Here is a 22,245-nt window from a genome sequence, read left to right as displayed (position 1 = left end):
GTCCTCAGCAGTAATGTTAATAATAGTTTAAGTACCTGTAGTGTATTTTTTATATTATATTTATTCAGTGGTAATATAGATATAAATACAGTCATATAGGAAGGACAGTGCATAGAATTGATTCTCTTATATTTTATTATAGATTTATCTTAATTCTTTAAATAGTTGTAACAAATAATAACTATAATTGATATTCAATAAAAATCCATATAAATTCCCCATTTTACATTTAGATTTTACTCAATAACTGATATTTTTATGTTCGCACTATTTTAACCTTTTAGTTTAGACTAAATTTATGAATTATTTTGTTCCTGATTTAAACAAGATCAAAATAAATGTATAATAAAATGTGTACAAAAGTGTAATTATAATGAAAATACAATTTTAATTGTATTTTTTTAATTTAGTTATTCCAATTGTTCATAACAATCTGAGGTCAACATTTACTAGTTCTAATTTACATAATTTTTTGAGTGTTAAGTGGAAAATGCTAAAAAAGTGAATACGAAATAAACAGAACAAAATAAAATTGAGGCAAACCGTACACTAGAAAGACAAAGAACACATAAGAAATATCCTGAATAGTTGGAATGCCCAACTAATTTGGGACCTAAAATTGTGAGTTTTTTTGATTTTATAAAAAATAACTAAACCACAACTGCCAGGCACATGCGTCAACCTACCCATACATATACTTAAAGATACCTTACTCCAGGGTCTATCCAAGTCTTTCCTTACTTTGATTTTATTCAATAAATGTCCTGCTCACGTTTAAAGCATTTTCCACTGAATAAATCTTGAAATATGCATTGGTTAACATTTTAATGTAGGATTTGTTAACTAGAATCCAATCTTATTACTCATTCAAATTCTTTTCCATTAGGTATAAACTATGAAACAAAATATTTTGGTAACACATTATACACACTACACTACAAAAAGAAAATATATAATGGTACTCACTTTGGTGTTTATCAGCTAACATTATAAGCGTATTAGGTAAATCTCGCCGCCTGAAGAAGCACATTACTTTGGCTTCTACGTTACCATTAGGAGTCTGAAACATACAATACATATCTATAGGCATTCATTTAAAAACAAATCACCTAAGGTAATTATTTAAACAAGTTTTCAACTCTTTTATATATTTCTAGTTCAAAATACATATTTATCTTGTCCACCAACCTGTTTGGCAATGGTCAATACATGTGCCATTCACGTAGCCTTAGAAAGGCTATTAGTACAAAACAAGCTCAACCAGGTAGCTCTGTTGCTACCATTTGCTAATTAGCCTGTGACAAATTAATATGACTGTAATCGTTAAAATTAAGATGAAATTATATATTTTACTATATAAATTTTTAATCCACAGGGATTCATGCAATTAAGGTTTAAATTAATATTTTCAAGTAAATATACAGTCAGATCGTCCAACGTGATCTAACGTCATATCACGTTGGACGATCTGGGATGTAATCTGAGGTTAGGCAAGTACCGATCGGAATGCCCCTGATGTTCGACGTCACTTCACACTTCCGGCAAAAAAAGGAAACATTCCTCGATAAAGTACCAAAATTCAAGCTCAGATCACGAGAGGGCTTGAAAAAGTTATCTTTTACTTAGGTACTACTAGTAACATATTTATGATAACCTAATCTAATCCTACTTATATCACATAATAACAACATAAGATAGGGACAGAGTGGCCTACTTCTCACTGACATCGCTTCCTTTTGGGAGGCAGGAAATAAGAAGATATCGTCATTATGATACATAATTTTCACAGGAAGTCAAATAAAGTCTGTTCTTTTAAAAATTTTTTTAGTTCCTTGGTAAGAAAAATTGTTTCAAAAATAGACCTCCAGATAATACCAATGTACCAAATTAATTAGTAAAAGTGAGTTTTTTATTCCAGTATTATTATTGAGACTAGTTATCTTAATGAATTACAAAAACCTAGCATATGTTCAAAACATTCTCGAAAGAAGCAAAAAATACTTTTCCTGCGATTGAGTCTTCTGCCACTTCTTTCCTTTACTATCATAAAAAATTCCATTGTTTCTGACCAAAGTCTGTGTTTGTGGGAGTTTGCGATGAAAAAAGGCAGCAGTGTACAAGTAACATGTATGCATTTTCATTAAGATTGCACAAATTTCAGGGATGACTTTGCGAGAATGTCAATGTCATCACATCGTCCAACACGATGACAATGTTGATTATGTTTGAAAAATTTTTTGTTAGAATTCTTTTGCTTTAGTCTTACAGTAAATAAACAGCATGTAATAGGCAAGTATCTACATACAGAATTATTTCATGATTGATGATTTTCAATACTGATGAATTTTTATAAAAAAATATTTACAACTTGAATAGGATTATTGTCATACTCAGCACTAAATCTCAAAACCTGTTTCTTTTTCTTTCCCAGTCAAACTTCAAGTATCTCTGTGTAACAATGACCTAATACATGGTCGGACCTACATCCTACAGCACTTAAGATACATCCATCATTGACCATGTGTTTTTCAGTTTGTAAGTCACTTTCTTTATATTATCGTATCATACCTGTTTTGAGAATTCTGCTTCATTTCTGCTTGTAAGAAATGATGGATTATATAGATACAAAGGCCATTTTTAAACTAACCATACATAAATGGTTAGGACTATTAATACTACTAAGAAAAGAGAGAAAATTGAGCTAAATACATGTTATCACAATATGAATATGTTCAACTTACACTTTAAAAATCTATCATGACAATTTATGCCAGTAGCATTTACTACTATTCTACATAGCAGTCTAAAGTATTATCTAAAGCGCAGTAGGAACTGGGAAAATTTCATCTCTAGTAGTCAAAACTAATCAACAGTAAACTCATTCCACATGGTTTTTTTCTGACAGATTTCTATATTGCGATTGTGTTTGAGAGCACTGACAAGACTGATTGGAGTTAAACAGTATTTGAAGTAGCATGCAAAAAACCACAGATTTACTGTATCAGCACAGACAGAATTTCTATCTTATAAATTTTTATTGTAATTTTTGTAATGATTGTAAAATATAAATGATTTATTGTATGTTTTTTTGTTTGGTCACTTCTAAAACTTAAATGTGCACTACTTATAAACTTTTAAAAATTATTAACCCAATTGAACATTAATATGACAGTCCCATTAACATTCTCTTTAATTGGATTTGGACTTTCCCTGATTTTAAAACTACAAAATCGAACTACTGATAGAAGGATTTTAAGCCCATCCAGGTTTGAAAAGTTAATAGTCTAAATTATATTATTTTTTTATTGTTTAATAAAATTGGAAAAGCTGTGAAATCAAATTATAAAGCAGCTAAGCTACTTTTCACTACTTTTATAACCAACAAATTTTAAAAAATTGCATTTTATGATATATGCAAAAATTAAATTAATTAGTAATACAATCAGTCTAAATATTGTGCTGGATGTTTGTGTTACTACTAAATAAAATAGGTTGATATAAATATATCTTGATGAAAAGGACATGGTTGGGGTCCTTAGCATAATATGTTGTATGTTATACTTAAATCACAATACATTTTATTAGAAACATAGTAGATAACAAATATTCAGTAAAAATTTAAATTATGAAGTTATCTCTTCAGTAAAAAATTGTACCTAGTAAAAAAAATTAATTTAAAAACTTCCTATCTATTATCTCTTAATTAGCTTCTTCTTTAACCCTACATTTAATCATATGTACATGCGACCACATTGGCCTTCAAAGTCAGACTTGTCTATATATACGTGTTAGCTATCTTAATTAATAAAACAGTTTTTATAAATGAATGACACATGTGTTTAATATCAATGATAAAAGAAGACTGCAACATGTGGAAATCAACAAGTTTTGTATACTAATCCGAATTTAAATTAATACTTTATTGTTATTTAAATTAAAGAAAAATAATGAATTTTTACTGAAGTCACATTAACATCGAATGTTAAAACTAAACAATCTTTGATTGGTTGGTTTTCAAAGCTACAACATAAAACTGAAAATTCCTTCACATTTACAATCAAAACTTTTTTATATTACTATCAAAAGAGGCCTATACAAATTCATTTATAGGGTTATTATTGACCAATCACCATATAAAAATTACCAATTTGCTATTAAAAAGGAGTAGAAATATAACAGTAAATTATTTTGGTTTACAAGTTGAGTTGGCTGCAATAAAGAATTCATTCTTTGCAAACCTAAAGGAGTGACCCGATATTAACGAGGCCATTCTAGCATCAGTTTTAGCATTTGATTGCTTTGTTATAAGGTTTATAAATTACTTTTTATTATTTATTTTCTTGTTAAAACAGTGCAACGTGATAGGTGTATTATATTTAGTAAAAATTTGTCTACGTATTATTATTATTATTTTTCTTACAGTAATAATGTCAATGGTACATGCCATTGTTAATTGCTCATAACTTTTATTACTTATTGACAAAATGTAACAAACTTGGAATCTTTGTTTTACTCCTGAAATGCTCTAATACTTTATTATCCTTCAAATTAAAAAATAAAATTACTAGGTATAACATAAATCTATTATTCCGAAAATTTGTGAAATTATTTAACTTTTAATTACTTTATGTGAAATTGTAACATTTCTTTACAAATATTTTCCTTACACATGTTCTAATGATAACATTACAGAGCTTACAGAGCGAAAAATATCACAATAAACTATTTATACACCTAATACAATAAACTATTTATACACCTAATAATTAAGTTAAAATCAGTTTAAAATTTTCAGCATTGTACGAGACAAATGTGACGCATTTTTACAATTTTTTAAATACAGTATAGGTTTAATTATCTAAGCCGTTGGGTTAACCAAAGTAATTTATTATTAATTAATAACTTTTAGGAAGCCCTTCATTTAAATTTGTAAGACAATATGGGTTTGTCTCACATATTGATCGTTGTACAAGTAATATCCAAATAACCACTGAACCCAGATTGCATTTGGTCAGTGTAGTAGTAGATAAGGAGTTTTTCTTATGTAACTATTACACTAGATAGGTAGTGTAATTATTTTTTATTATTGTATAAGGCTTCATTTTTCATATTGTGAAATGAGGTCAAGAGGTTAAATGTTAGGAATCCGACCCAACTTATTGCTAATCCATACAGCAGTGTTCAAATAATAAAAGTTCCAATGAACTAAGGAAATTACAACACATAAGTGTGCTGAAATTAACTTTCCACTGCATTTTTTACTTCATGAATATAATTCACATGTTGAAATCTAAAATAATTGGGGATTCAGTTTATTTACATTTTTATTTATTCTGCGTTTTCTTATTGACATAATGGTTAGACTACCCATTAGACCAATGTAAAAATATTTGTTAACGCTCAGCCAGATCCAATTGAGTTACAGGCACCATCATCAAATTCAGTGTTTCTAATACACAAATGAAGGTTTATGCAAAATTTTAAGTCTATTAAATTTTAGGAATTTTTTTATGTGATGCTAAATTTTGAAAATTTAAGCATTTGCCAAAGAACCGAACATTTTACATAATTTTCAAAAGCCGGGAGGATATAAGGACAAACATTAAAAAGAGGCAAAAAAAAGACTACCAATCTTTTCTTTAAATCATGACATTTTATGAGATATGGAAATAAATACTTTGATCTTAATATTATTATCATTTATCTTTGAAGATAGAAATATGAAGGCACCATAGGCTTCTATGGGCATAGCAAGGACTAATTTATTTGTAAGAATTTAAGATCTACGTCTGTCCTTACAATCATGTCCTAAATTAAATTCTTGAGTGAAATCATTCACAATCTCGATTTACGAGTATCTAACATACTGTTAAAGATCACAAAATAGTAGTACTTTAGAAAAATGTTGCTTACTGTGAAGCACAACTTCATCAATAACCAACTCATGTAGAAACCCAGACACAAAAACAAAACAATAATTTCAGTTAGTACATAAATTACGCTACTTTAATAAAATTGATTTAACTTACTTTATTTAGTTCTTCTATCCTTCTTATTTGATATGGTGAAGTTGAAGACGTTTCAAAATATACGTAATCTGCAAAGAAAAATCTTGTTAAAATTGTAATAAATACTAAAAACACAATGGCTTAACTAAAATGCCCAATTTATTCAAATGGGTCTTCCAGAATTTTATTGTACCTAGAAAAATTCCATAATTTTGTTTACCATTATAGTAGAACTCATCTTCCAACTGGAAAACCGGCCAAGAGAACAGGTTGAAGCATGCACGGTTAAAGACAAGATGGGTGTGAATAATCCAGTCACAAAGTCATAGCTTAAATGTTATTTTTACAATCTGTTATCATAGAAGATATATCTCTTATAAGACAAATATACAAACTTCTTAGTCTTATATTTTCTGCTATGATAAATACATTGTGATAATGTAGAATGGAAAATGATCTAGGAGTATGTATCCTTCAACGTACGTTTCAATAAATATTTGTACACGAGTACGAAAGGCCTCACAGAAATAAAAACCTATATTATTGGAGTGTTTGTTTTAAATTAATAATCACTAGGCCAAGCATATAAAACACACTAAGTAGTGTTTTTCTTTAAACGTGAAATCAAAGAATTACTATGAGTTTCACAATATCAACCCAGCTACATAGGCAACATGTAAACTTTGTATAAGAACCACTGGTCTGTGGCAAGGCACATCTTGAGATAGTAGTGATTAACTTAAGTGAAATTTATGAAGCCAATTAATTTCCATATTAGTATTAAGACAAGAAAACTGGTATTTTAATTTTGTTTACATTTATTAATGAAAAATAAAATAAAAATAAACATTATTTATAATAATTTAAAAATATACCTCTCTTGTTTTATTGTCATCATACCTAAAATATTCATTGAGTGACATCATAACAAAGCCCCCCAGACACACTCGGTGTCATTACAAAGCCACTCAGACTACCATTTCACTTTCACAAACACACTGAGTATTGTCATTACAAACCCACTGGGTGTCGTCATTACAAAGCCACTCAGACCACCATTTCACTTTTACAAACACATTGAGTATCGTCATTACAAAGCCACTCAGACCACCATTTCACTTTTACAAACACATTGAGTATCGTCATTACAAAGCCACTCAGACCACCATTTCACTTTTAAAAACACATTGAGTATTGTCATTACAAAGCCACTCAGACCACCATTTCACTTTTACAAACACATTGAGTATTGTCATTACAAAGCCACTCAGACCACCATTTAACTTTCACAAACAAACACAATTAGTGTCGTCATTACAAATCCTCCTACACCACCATTTCACTTTCATAAACAAATACTACCTAACCTAAAGAAATACGTACAGTGATACAACACAAATGAAAGCAATAACAAAAACGTCTTCCAAGAGTTTAATACCAACTGCTATCCACCACCACTCATTACGATCATCTATGACTATATAAGCCACAAAATCCTAAAAGCTTTAACAACCTCACGTATATGTCTAAAGAAGTTTTCTGCCACTCATATAAGTGAAAAAGTGGTTAGTTGAAAATTAGTTACTGTTATAAACTTTATCATATCTAATTTATAAAAAAAACTGTCTTGAATTATTTTACCCTTATTGTAAGCGACTTAACACTAACATAAAATTAAGAAAAATCTTCAAATTCAAGGCTTGTAATAATAGTTCTATGATTAAAAAGAACTAATTTCAAATTACAATTTTTAAAAAGTGTGACCAATGGAGACGGAACTTGAAAGCAATAAATAAATCTCTCTGCTTAGATATTTGTTACTAAGAGGTACTGATATATTTTAACCCTTGTGACCATTTCTTAACATTTTGCTCAAAAGTATTATTTTTGTTTTTTCAGCTCAGGATTTTTTAAATCTAGACTCGAGATCTTTTAATTGTTTTCATCATTCAACTCCCTCTGTGTTTTAAGTTATACAAGCGTATTGTAGATTGATTTGTGTGCCCCCTATATTGAGTGGTGAGATCGTATTTTTATATTTAGCACTATCAAGAAGGAGCATAATTCTTAACTTCCTGGTGTAAGGCCAAAGACGAGTATAGTAATTGACTGTTAGTAGAAGTAAGCTACACCAGATCAAGTAGTGTAAAAGACTTTGCTGAAATTGCACACAAAATGTCATGTCTACATCTTATTTCTTTCTCAAGATATCCTGTGGATGAACTGACAATCAGACAAAAAGAAATTTTGCATCCTCCAGACAGATAAAAAGAGTAATTTGGTTACTGAGTGATAGGCTTTAATGACACTCAGCCAAAACCCATAGATATACACCATCATCAAACTCATTCTTGTCTACATAGAAATGAAGTGAGATGTAAAATTATAGCTCATTTGTTCTTGAGATATCCATAGGAAAACAGACACACAACCAAATAGATAGAAGAGGAAATTTGCCAAAACCCTTGGTGCTATCTAAGGAAAATATACAAAATCTCAAGTTTATAACCCATTTCATTGTCGAGGTATTACCCTGAGCTAACACTAAGCCAAATCCAATACAGAGAATGCACAATCATCATACTCTATCTTGTCTACATATAAATAAACTGACAAAAGAATATTCAAGGACCCAACAAAACATAACAAAAGCCTTAGCAACCAATCGAACAAAGTAACCCCACGTGTCACATGTTAAAATGCAGGGTAAATCATTGCTCAGGTAACAAAGCCAATTATTACAACAAATATTATGATATTATCTTTCATAATTTTAAAATGGTGGTGATTAAAACTTTTAAACTTGTTTTAGTGGATTTTATTACAAATCTAATTACACAAAAATTATTTACATTGAATAAAAATAACTGAACTAAAACAGAGGTTCTCAACAAATAGCAAACAATACAAACTTTGAATAAACAGTAGCTCTGGAATACCTTGTGCCTATTGTAGTTTTTTGTTTTTTGATGCAAGAGAGATTAAATACATGTTTCAAGCCTACTGAAGGATAGTTTAAAGTTAAATATTTTATGTTCAATCAATTTATTGCATGCTCTTAAAGGATTTATTTAAATTTTTACATTACAATCAGCTGTCTCAGCCATAAAAACAGCTGATCTATGCTGTTGCCAATTATAAAATAATTGTTGTCCGAGCATTACTGTATAAAGAGTTGTACGTAAAGAAGTTTGTTTTTGTTTTTTATTGTTCATAAAGATGCTTTTTGCTGTTAATACATTTTCAACAATATCTCAATTGGTTTTCTATTTATTTAGATAAAACAAAAGTTACTTAGCAGATTTTAATGTACTTCATCGCAATCAAAAACTCAGATCTGAGCGCTATAGACGTAGGATAAATCTAATGATTTCATATTTTTTTACAGCTGAAAAGTTTTAATGGCCAACATTCTGAAACTAGTTAAGATAATATCATAATATGTTTTGTAACTGGGCCTTGTTACCATAACCAAATTTGGCAGGATTTAATGTATTAGTTTATATATAGAATTTATATTTATGGGAAACTAAGCACCGGAGGAGATTTATGTTCATATGATGAAATGTGTTGTATTGACCTGAGCAATAGTGTGATATACCTTTGTCCCAGAGAGGTACAGGACACCTTGTATAAATAACTGGATTCAGCTTCTTTACAAATGTATTTATTCTACAAATTTCTTGTTGCTATCATGATTACCTGAATCACCAATGTAAAAATGTTCCACAACGCTTAGCCAAATCCTATGGAGTGATATGCACCATCATCAAACTCGATGTTGCCTGTATAGAAATAAATGTTCACGCAAAATTTCAAGTCAGTCCGTTCTAAAGATATCATACAGACAGACAGAAATGAATTTTTTTTTTCCAGTTTCTCAAGTGATAGATATTGATAAAGCTCAGGCGATCATATGTATCTTATAATATGCTTCAGATTCAAGACTGCAAATTCAACTATTTGAACTTTTTAATCATTCAGGAGATTGCTGATAAAAGAACAATAATTTAATATATTAAATTCATTTGGTAAGGAGTGAAAAAAACGTGATCTGATGTACAAAATTTAATAAAGAGAACAATTACATAAAAACTTGCATTAGTGTACTGAAGCAGTTTGTCTTGTTTCACCTACTCTTTTGAATCCAACCGAAAGACATGCACAAATCTTCCTATAGTCCAAAAGATTAGCTTTGAGGTAATTATCATTCTTTTCAACCAGAGGTGTTTTCGTCTTGAATGTTAGTCCTATATGAATTAAACAGATGACAAACCCGTACTTTTCCTATATTCTTAAAATTTGGACCATACACTGAAACAAGTTTACGGTGAATTTCAGCATGTTTCACATGTGTTATACAAAAAGGAAATTACTGATTGAATTTCACAGTTGTCATCATTTTAAATTAACACATCCATCATAAAAATACCAGTAAAACTGGAACTGACAACAATACAGCAATGAAACTTTGTAAACAGCTGATGGAATAAAGATATAAGCTCTATATAAGATGTTGGGACTGAATCCTAATCAGGTTTTATGAACAAACTACCCTTACTTTCAGGACAACTCTCATTTACTATCTTTTAATACCAAAGGAAACTTTATATTGTAATTTTGGTAAATATTTACTTTAGCAACTTCGCATTATGTGTTGATTATGTGTGAATTAAAAAAAAAAACATCAAGTGAAAATGTTTAACGGTTATTTTTAATTTCACAACTACTTGTATTTAAAAACAAGTGTAGTATAATAATAATTCACTGTGAAAAAAAAACACCAAAGAGTTCAAATGATATCCTTTTGTCTTGTTACATGAACTGTATATTTTAATCATATTCTCAACTTCATAAATCCTTTCTTCATGCCTAGATTGCTCCAAACGACTTAAGTGCAACACTAGTGCTCGAAGTAACATTATACACCAACTCATTTTTTTTAACACTTATTTTTATAAATAATGTTGCTCTTTCAGATACTCAATCAACACTACAGACTCTTTAACATAAAAAAATATATTTACTGTACTATGTATAGATGGATATTTTTAAAACTGTCTAATCAACAAAAAGCCTTGGTAGGCATAAAGAATTACCATCATTCACTTGATGTAATATTAAACCTCGTCCATGCTTTACTTTTTGTGAATGACAAATCATTTCATATAAAAAATATGGTAGAGCTAAGATAATATGTGAACCACAACTTATATATTATAGTGTTGCTAAGTTGCTAACGGTTATGCCTTTGAATAATGGCATTTTATGATGCAGCCTTTCTCTAAAACCAATAATGGATTCATACAAAATGTTTTCCAAAGTAACCGGCTAAAGGAATCGGGATCTTTTCATGTGAGTACTGTTTATACTGGATAGCCGAACACAGTTCATACTGCAGTTTCATGTTTGATGACAATCCAAGAATAAGCACAAGATTAAAGCGTCAGCAAACTCAAGTGCTAGTAGTGTGTAGCATGTAATTCATGAAAATGGCCTTCATCCAATTTTCATATTCAAAACGGCCATAGCTTGCTCCAGGTGAACTATTGTCCAAAAGTGTACAGACATTACTGGTTTATCCAGCAAGATATTTCACCAAAGTTTCTTCTGAAAGACAAAGAATCTGATTTTCTGTTTAGTGATGAAAGATCGTACATAAGGGAAGAAATATTTCATTCCAGAAAAAGCCATGTGTGCCTCTGGATAATCATTTTAAAGAAACGGTGACCATATAACCGGGCTGTATCAACTTAATTCTTCTGTTTATCTTTATAATAGACACTCTTTCGGCACTCTTAGAAACTTTACCTTAACAAAACAGAGAACTTGCCTGTTACAACAAGATGGTGCTCCCACCCATTTTGGTTAGTTACTTTGCAAGAAATGTCTTGGATACAACTTATGGTCAAAAATGAATGGTAATGAAGCAACATCCTTCTCATTCATCCGACTTCAACCTCTTGACCTGGGTAGAATAAAGGAGCTAGATTATCATATAAGTACGTAAACAAGGAAGATGATCTTCTAGCTAAATTTTCGCAAAGGCTGATTGCTATGCACGGAGATGAATATTTTCCGACATTAGGGGACTTTGATTAAGAGTTATTCTGTTTTGTATTGCTTTTTAATTGTGAAAAATGTACTTTAATACATTTAATAGTGATGTAGCTGTTCTCTACTACTATCCTTTCAACCTACGCTTCAATAATATGTAATTTCTTTTTGTTAATATTTGTAACTTGCTGTGCCTATGTTATACTGAGGATTATAAATTAAAAATAGCTTTAGTTCATAATTTTTATATTTAAAAGACATAAGAACTGTATAATTTCATTTAATGAATCCTCGTTTCATACTAATAATTTTTATAATACCACAGCATTCGAGTTTTAAATCATCTTTACAACTATGTACAATTAATTTTTGCTCAAATGGTATTGTTAAAACTAAACAAACTTGCAGTGGAATGAATTTAATCTTAGTAGTACCGATAGTGCATTGCGGTAAATTTGTCCAGGAAAGGTTAAAACTAAACGGTTTACTTTAACATACTTTACCCATCAGTTAATCACAATGTAATGCTGTAGCAAATTGTTGTGTATTACATATGTAGGACAATGTCCGAATCAACATTAACAAACATGAGTTATACCTATGTTCATTACAGGAAGTACAGCTTTCAGATACATGTTCCATAAATAACACTACAGCCTACCACATCATGTGATATAGCCTACATATTTTCTTTTAATATTTAAATACATATCATATATTCTAGGTCAAAAAGAATCAGAGTACAACATTTTTAGGGCCATAGTAAACTAGCTGATGGATTGATTGAAACTGTAATTGCGCATTTGAACTCCTCCTGTTGAATTTGAAGCAAAATCTATACATTTCAGGGTAAACTTTGAAATTAAAAAATTCATTATTGCTGACATTAGCCTATAACATATGTCGACTGTGAGGATGGTTTGAGATCCTGTGTAATAGATTCAACCTATACGGTATCATCTGACTTAGCTACAATAATCTGTGTCCCAATCATTTTAGCTTGGTTTTCCACATATTAGATAAATGATCAAATGCGTACATTCTAGTAAGAGTGGCATCATTTCATTTCAAAATATTTCTAAAGAAACATTATCAATTACAACCAGTTAACGACTTTACACACAATTTTCGTAGGTTTTGTACAAAAAGTGTCAGCACGTCTGGTTTGTGTAAATTATATTTCCGACACCAATGTTGAGTTTGCCACGATCAAGAAAATCTGTCAAAAAGTGTACATTTACTTGAAATTTACTTTGGTCTTAGTATTTTTTTTTTCGAAGTTGATTTTGCCTCGTTTCCCAAATATATATATATATATACTTGGGTCTGAAAAGCCTACTTCTATCAAAGAAACAACTAAGATAAGTTTCATAGTAACTTTTTTTATATCTGCATTACAATACTAAATAAGCACTGCATACTTTATATTTGCTAAAATGTGGAGTTAAAAGTATATTACTAACCTTTAAATGTTATTCTCAGGATATTTTCTTACACTGTGTTCAACAGTGGTTGCAGACATGATTAAAATAAGAAATGTTGTTAAAGTCAAGCTTTCAACACTTTGACATAAAAAGAACTTTTTTATGTAAACAAATTTGTAAATACGGGTTAAATTAATTAAACATATGGTTGTGCTGTCATAAACAAAAGTTTACACATGATTATAACATTTAATGATATTTGTATGCAGTAATGCGACTTTAGAAACGGAGATGGGATTTTTCGCAAATTTACATACCAGTAGGCCGTAGTTTGGGAGATTTTCAAAATAACATATGGGACCCAAAAATGTCCATTTTAAATATCAGTACAATCAGTTGAACTGTTTTATGCGTGAAAGCGTGATACACATACAAACTCATTTTCACATTTATAAAATTAAACAATTAGTAGTATGAATTAAAATCCTAAATCAAAACTATAACTAATTATCAAACATCATCAAATTGCTTATTTTATCTTCATTAATTAACGTTTATCTAAACTGTGTGCTTTTATTAAAATTAAGTATTATCTTGTGCTAGATGACACTGAAATTCCTTTGGTGATTACTCTTAATTGAATGCATATATAAAACTAATTAAAAAAATGATTATAATATATTTTTACAGTGGGTTTTTGATATTTTTTTAAAATAGTAAAATTTAAATATAGGTATAAAACAACATTTAAAATTATATCATGGATCTCAACACTCATATGGGTATCAGTGCGGCCCTTACTTCCGGCGAAAAAAGAAAACGCAATCTCTTACAATCTCTTGAGATAGTAACCTAAATTTAAGCTTAGATCACATGAGTGCTGTCAACTTTTTATATTTATAATACATATGTACAGTATGTACCTACTTAGGCTATATAACCTATAATAAATAGTAGATAGGGACAGGTGGCCTCCTTCTCGCAGACATTGTTTCCTTCCGACAAGGAACGATTGACATGACAGGTCATTTTCAAAATGATTCAAATGAAGTCTGTTCTTTCTAATAATAACAGTTTTTAAATCCTCTTTCAAAAATAGTAGTCTCCCAATAATACCAAAGTACCCAATAACAAAATGGATACAATGAAGTTTAATTCTTTAACAAAATTAAGTATTAAAAGCCTATATTGTAGATTAAATTCAAATTACAAATACTCTATAGATCTAATCTAATAAACACTTTTAATTTTTCATTGTTCATGTTTTACCATTTGAGTTCACAGATTTTAACCTTTTCCTTTAGCTAATTTGATTTCTCACTTTTCATCCCAATTAAAACCCAACATATAATTTATTGTAACTTAGGTTGGATATTTTTTTTACCAAGTTGAATAAAACAATTTTAACATTATGGCTACTTGTAACTTGACTACTTGTAACAATGAACAATAACATGATAGCCAATAGTGCTATCGAGAACTTTCTCTAATTCACACTGAAAATAACCCTTAAACCAACATTAGATATGTAATTTAAGTTTTATCATTATCAGAATCAGAACTAAATAAATTTAAAGTACAATATAAAAATTACAAGTAGTAAAATGAATTGAAAAGTAATATTGAATTTTAAATATCTATTAATTTAAAACTATAAATAAAAATAAATAGTTACTAAAAACAATTACAAAATTCATTTGGTTTCATTGATTATCACATGGCATAATGAGCAAGTCAAATCTACTACAAATAAGAATAAGGCAAAACATACCATGTACATCAAACTATACAAAAGGGTAATATTTAGACCTACTGATGATGATAATAATGTTACTTTTAATCCTCCATTTAGAACAAATACATGTTAGTACCTATAAAAATTACAAGTTCATCAAATCAACATTTCCTCACAAGATATAATACCGTCATATGTTGAAAAATATATATTGCCTGATATAAATGTTTTGCTACTTACGATCAAAATAAAAAGGACAGACATATTGTTCGCAACTTTCTTGTTTATAATTCAGCAACATAGAAACCATGATGTTTAAGGCAGTAATGATTCTTTCCCACAGAATATTTAGGTGCAGAAACAATGTTACAGGCTGTGGAAATCACTTATTATCACAATAATTGCATTTAATTAACTGATTGTATGTACACTGTAAACAAACTTCTATTGCGATATGGCTCTTACGGCATGTACAGTCTCAAATAGGTTCACTTTCATTGTAATTTTTTTTTAATCAATACACCATAACTAGATTTTGTGACTATCAATATTAATTCTACATACATTTTCCTGATTGACTGTTTTCGTTTGCATTGATAAATTAGGCTAGTTTATATTTTACAGCTTCTCCTGCATAATACGAAGGACTCAGTTCCTCAGTTCCGTATCGATCCATTAAATAAAGTAGAGAAAATATTTATTGGTAACTACCAACAAAACTGAATCACAAAAAATTACTAAACGATATCATACAATATCAAAACATGTAGCTTAAATTTCATCCAACATTTTTACATTGTTATTGGTAAATTACTTGAATATAGCTATGAAAATGTCTGTTTTATTTATAAACATATTAAAAAAACTACTTAAACAACATTTTCATAGTTGTAAATATAAGTAAACTTTTGTTAATCCTTAAATAGGCTATATTGCAGTGATGTGATTGTGATTCTCATTCTCATACTTGTGATTTGTACTCGGGACTTGCATTCTGTGCGGTGACAATACTGGACTCTAAGCAGCTTTTGGGTATGTTTGAATATTTCCCTTCTTTTCTTCTGGATGCAGTATAATAATCTGATTATGATTATCAAATAATTCAAATCATCGATATTCATGACTATTCAAAAGACTGAAAGCAAAATGTCGGAACAAATAATGTAATAGATATTTAAGAGAACTATATGGTATTGCTAGTTTGTAATTTTTGAAATTAATGTATAAATATCAATATAATCTATAAATTATAATATAAAATATAATTTGGGTAGGGTACGATAAGCGGACCCAGTTTTTTATATCGAAATTGGCAAAGGATATTACTTAATCCTTAACCACCGATATAATAAATCGATACTGATTAATTATTTTGAACAAATAACTTAAATAATCTATATCAACAGCTGTAAACACTTTCAAATAATACATGTAAGGTAATATTTCAATTTTAGAAAACTACACGACATTGCTTTGAAAGATGATACGACATGTTTAACGTGGCTACAACATGTTGGACTCATACAAAAAAATCCATTATGTGAAATTTGTGGGAAAGAAACGACTGTAATTGTGAGAGGAGCAAATATGATCGTCTTCAGTTTTCCTAATTGTTCTTACAATAATTTGTTTCATCACTGTAAATATTAAATTCATATTTTAATTTAAAACATATGATTGATATTGAGGACTATAGATACTTTTATATGGATTGATAGTCTAGGATTTGAGATGCGAATATTAGGTATCGATGATTACATTCTTCGATATAAAAAACTGGGTCCGCTTATCATACCCTACCCTATAATTTATATAATTACAACAAAACATAACATTTACTTACTTTATATATTTTTACCGATAAACGTGACTGCTTGTGAAACAAAGAAGACACATACGTCACTATTCTTGCCGCCATTAGTCAATAACGAAACACGTGTTTTTAATTTTGAATTTATTTTCAAACACGATTTTACTTTCAATTAATTTTGAGTGATAATGTCCAACTGAATTAAGTTTTAGGCTTTTAAAATCGTGTTATGTGAAGCTATACTTCTATATGTCAAATAAATGTATTTGTTTCAGATTACAAAACTTGTTACAAAATAACTAAACTTTATTTAAACAACGTTTGAGCAGCGTAGTACTTATGATTACTTTAGCCAATCTGAAATTGTATTTCTGCAGGTACTGATGCTGTCAAAAGTACATTCATTAATACAAAAATAATAGTTTGTTTGATTTCAACTTAAATAATTTTATTCATAATACCAAATTTAGAATGTTCAATCGTCTTCTCAATTTTGTTTTTAGATATGTCGTGTTCTTACTTTTCTTGCAGTGAAAAACTATTTGATTTCCACCTTTAATTCTAGTTTTCATCTCGTCAATAAATAGCTAGACAATTCGGATTTAAAGGAGCAAGGTTATTATTTTGTAACCATTTAGAACATTGCTTTGTGTTTAACAACATTTTGAGCCAATATCCGCATATTCATCGCTATTGTTCTTGTCGTTGTCACTAGCCTTCTCCTACATAAAAGAAATAACAACAGCTGGTAATGACGTCACTAGCAACACCTGGTAATGACATCACTAGTCTAAAAAAAGAAAGCTGGCAATGATTGTTTATTAATATCTATAGGTCAAATGTCATTCGATAGTATCGATATTTAAAATCGATAATCATAATCCGATTGTGTTGGTGGCCGCTTATTATTCTGTAGCTGAGTAAACACTTGTAAAATTAGAATCCACTTATTTATCATGATGTGATTAAGCTATATCTCTTTATCAATCGATAGGCCTAGTGGCCTCACTACTAGTTGCGTAAATTTCAAGCTTAATATTTTTGAAAAGGATTAAGCATTTAAGTTAGGCCAACTTTCCTAAAAAAATATGGCTCCAGTATAGTAAGTCGCCAGAACTGTAATCACATCTGGGTACCAAAGTAAGAGGCCAGAACCACAATCACATCTGTGTACCAAATTATCGATTATAAATACTTCAACTATAGAATTCAAAATATTTTAATTACAGTGGTTTACAATGAATTATTTCCAGCTCTTTTAATGTATTAAATAACGATATTGTTCCAAATTTATTCAAACAATGTAAAATTATTTGTATGATATTTGAGTAATGGTAGCAAATACAATGGTGATGTACATGAGTTATTTTTGTCACAAGTTGTCGAGCCATGTTTATCCTTCCAATAGTAAAAAGTAACTTAACCCTCCGAGCGTCGGCCGACTTGTTTTTAAGTCGACGGCACCTTTCGCTAAACGTCGCCGTCTTATTTTAAGACGGCGGGCACTTGCCGATCAAATTAATTCGACCCGCGCTATTATTCGCGTAATATTGTTATAAATTACATATACCGAAAGCCTGTGAATTGTTCTTTACATTTAGTGGTCTTTGCATACCTCTTGGTCTGTACCAGATGCTAGTGTAAGTAGTTTATACCAGCTGTTATTTCGGGCGGGACGCGGCTCGCGCGATTGTTCTGTGTGTTGTTGTGAATGTATTATGATATAACATTATGAATATATTCACAGAACCCCATAACCCTGTATATTTATGTGTTCATGACTAAATTTGTTATAATTTGCCTATTATGAAATTGTTGGGTACTTTGGGATTATACCGACCACACCAGTATGAAGAACACAAAAATAGAAATTTATAGAAACAAACATGATAGAACGAAAAAACAACTCTTCAATTACAAAATTACAAACTTACAAGCATTTCCAGGTATTGTGATCGGTATTGTTGTCGCTGTTATCTTATCTTTCTCGAGAATCCTGATTACGGCAGGCCGCGCGGCATCACGTGATTTGCACGGTACATCATTGCCTTTCCATTACAATTCAATTTATATTTCTGATTAGCCCCTCTAGAATTTGATATTTTACTGATAGGTACTATCTCGAGGGATGTTTTTCTTTCGTCGACATCAGCGCGGGGCAGCACCGAAGGTGCTGTCGAAGCCCGCGCTGATGGCCGGAGGCACTCGCATTTTGGGTGGCGGAATGTGATCAAGAATAAAAACAAGTTTTGAGTGTTTTTTTAATAAAAAGTTTAGTTTGGTAAATGTTTGTTTTTGTTGAATTTTTGTGTTTGGAGAAATGTAGAGGTAAAACACGGAAGTACAACAAAGCGATGCACCAGCTGAACGGGCGGCGAGACTCTGCAATCACGTTATCTACTAGACGCTCGACTTTGACCTCTGTCTGAGGATGGGGAGGTGTTTGCGATAAGACAATTCCTGTTTTATATTGACGAAATATTGTTCTACGCTAATCTAGTAATCAGTAGAAACGAAATGTGAAATAACGATTCATGTCTGGGTGTGGTCGGTATAATCCCAAAGTACCAATTGTTGTAGAGGTAATATAACAATAACATGTGGATACTTTTATATTTAAAAAAATATTTTCTAAAATATTTTTTCCCCTTTCTCAGGCTGTTGCAAAAAGAAAGTTTTTTTTAAGATTTTAATTCTTATATAAGCATATTCTGTGATTCTTTCCAAGAAAGATGATGTATAATACACTATATTTAAACCATTCTTAAGATATTTTATGAATTGTGCAAAAAAGACTACAAAAGTTACAAAAACAGGTGGACGTTTAGGGAAATATGATGGACGCTCGGAGGGTTAAATGTTACACTTTTTTTACATTTAATAAATAGGCTACATATAGTCTAGATACATTTTTCATTCATCATTAAATTATTACTTTTTTTAGATACAGAAACAGTTGAACTACACATTATTTTGAAATACCTATAACATAATTCAGTTCAACATGTTGGTTTTGGAAGTTTAAATAGGCTAATCATGAATATCGATGATTCAATTGTGGCAGTGACTACTCATTATACTTCAGTCAAAAATCCTCAGTAGAGTACTGTTTATAAAATACATAGCCCTAAATATAATAAAAGACAAATTTAAACTAAATAACCTTACAGAAAAAGTTACATACTAAAGCCTTACCAACATAACCTCAATAGGCTAGGCTAGTATGTTAGGATAAATCTTTCTACCTACATGAGACAGATAATAATATTTAGACTGTTGTTTAGTTGTGCTTTTAGGTTGTTGCACTTATTTAACAATGTTCAAATGCCTTGGCCTGGACTAACTAGTATATAATCCTTCTTCTGATATAAAATCGAGAACAAAATAATGTCCATGCTGTAAAATCAAAAAGTAGTTCTTTGTACATTTGCAAAATTGAATTTAACCTAACTTTTGGTACCGACAAAGTCAACTGAACTTAACCTATTCATCAAAAAATGGTTGTGTCTAAAGAAAAACATACATTAGGTCTAATCTTAAACACTGAATTTTTATTATTATCACTGTATCAATCCGCATTCCTATGAGATAGGCCTATGCTACAACCGGCCATGCTATATTTTTAAACAAAATAAGATATAATTATTCAACTCACCTCCAACTCTGTACATATTAGATGTCATGGTGCCACCTAAGAAACCTTAGTGCACCTAAATGAACACTACATTTAAATCTTAAAATCATTGAAGTCCACAAACACTAAATTTAATCCCGGTCACAGAGCATCACAACAGAAACAACTCGCCATTTTCTCTGCTACTCCTGTCTTCCCTTCCTGCTCAATCCGGTGACGTCACACCGGAGTCTTCCATGAACAACTGCGGCAATGAGGCTGCTGCCTGCTACGAACAACACAAAGCATTAACATTACACGTTATGTCCAGGTGCGAAAGTCGATCACTCACATTAGCAATCGTAGATCGCTAAGGTTGTTTTGCAATAAAAGTTCATACATTTATTAATATATGTTTTAATCTTTTAAACTGTCTCTTCTGTATGAATTTAAATAACATCTAGTGTTATTGCTACTTTCTAAATATTAAGTTGTTTTAAACTACATATCTGGGTGTCTGTGTGCATGTACGACATTTTTTACTCTGCGTTGGTAACATTAGTGAGTTCTCAAAAGATAAAAAGAATTGATTTAATTTGACAATCTTGTAAACCATGTTTACGAAGTGTTTTATGTAATGTGGATAACATAAAGTAAATTCCGTAAATTTGTAACATTTTATCCATAATTTTATTTCCAACAAAACTACAATTAATTGGTAAGCCATATAAATGGAAATATCTGGAAAAATAGGATATTAATCGCTGCTGAAATGAAATATAGTAATATCACATAGAAATTGTGTAAATAAGTTTGAACAATGTAAATGTGCTTGCTTTAATTTCCAGTATAAAATAAATTAATTAATATGAAAAAATATTTAGTTATGGCTGTAAAAATATTTGTGTCAATTTAACTTATAATAGACGTTTAAAACAATCAGAAATATAAAAACGCACATATCTTATAGGCATTTCTGATGAGACAATACATAAAATACACGATTGCATTAAAATAAATACACAATCGCCCAATAATTTAAAATTTAATGCATTATAAATTTGAAATTATTGGATAAGTGCGCATTTCTTTTACCGGTATAGCATTTGTATCCTCCAATAAAAATAATATTATCTATTAGTCAAATATAATAAATAAATAAATGTCTTTACTAATGATACAAATAAATTGGAAAAGTATTTTTTAATTTTTAGGTTTCTTTTAATCTTCCTTTATTTTATTACTTTGGTATGTATAATATACACTTTTGATAATTATTGTAAATTATGATTCTAATTGCGTATCAGGATATGAGTTTGGCGGACCCAAAGTTCTAAATTCGATCAGGTAGTGGGGTAGATAAACTATGCCTTATTTTAATATTATTAGTAGACTATTAAGATATAGCATGATTTGGAAATTTTGACTAAAATTTAATGAAATGTGTAAAATCTGAAATTGGGATTTTTACTCCCGATTTCCGTACTTTGCCCGATCGGAATTTTAACCGCCTGAAAGAAGTAGTAATAAAACCCTTTGGTAAGATTATAATTATACTTATATCTCTCTACCTCTAAAACAAATTGTACATAAAACTA

At 29.9% G+C, this 22,245-nt stretch overlaps 1 protein-coding gene and 1 pseudogene across 1 annotated transcript; both read right to left on the bottom strand.

The window, feature by feature from the left end:
* The window catches only part of LOC124354483, a 395,581-nt pseudogene that overhangs the window by 173,941 nt on the left and 199,395 nt on the right, over positions 1 to 22,245 (bottom strand).
* LOC124352997 (metastasis-associated protein MTA3-like) lies at positions 426 to 20,926 on the bottom strand. Its single transcript, XM_046802777.1, has 3 exons — positions 20,690 to 20,926; positions 6,030 to 6,097; positions 426 to 1,060 (listed from the first exon to the last, which is right to left on the bottom strand). The coding sequence occupies exons 1-3, from the start codon at positions 20,715 to 20,717 to the stop codon at positions 860 to 862; spliced, it is 297 nt and encodes a 98-aa protein (XP_046658733.1). The 5' UTR covers positions 20,718 to 20,926; the 3' UTR covers positions 426 to 859.

Source organism: Homalodisca vitripennis, chromosome 1 (genome assembly GCF_021130785.1).
Source record: "Homalodisca vitripennis isolate AUS2020 chromosome 1, UT_GWSS_2.1, whole genome shotgun sequence".
Taxonomy (NCBI): domain Eukaryota; kingdom Metazoa; phylum Arthropoda; class Insecta; order Hemiptera; family Cicadellidae; genus Homalodisca; species Homalodisca vitripennis.
The sequence above is the reverse complement of the archived record's forward strand: the minus strand, read 5'-3'. Positions and strand labels throughout refer to the sequence as shown.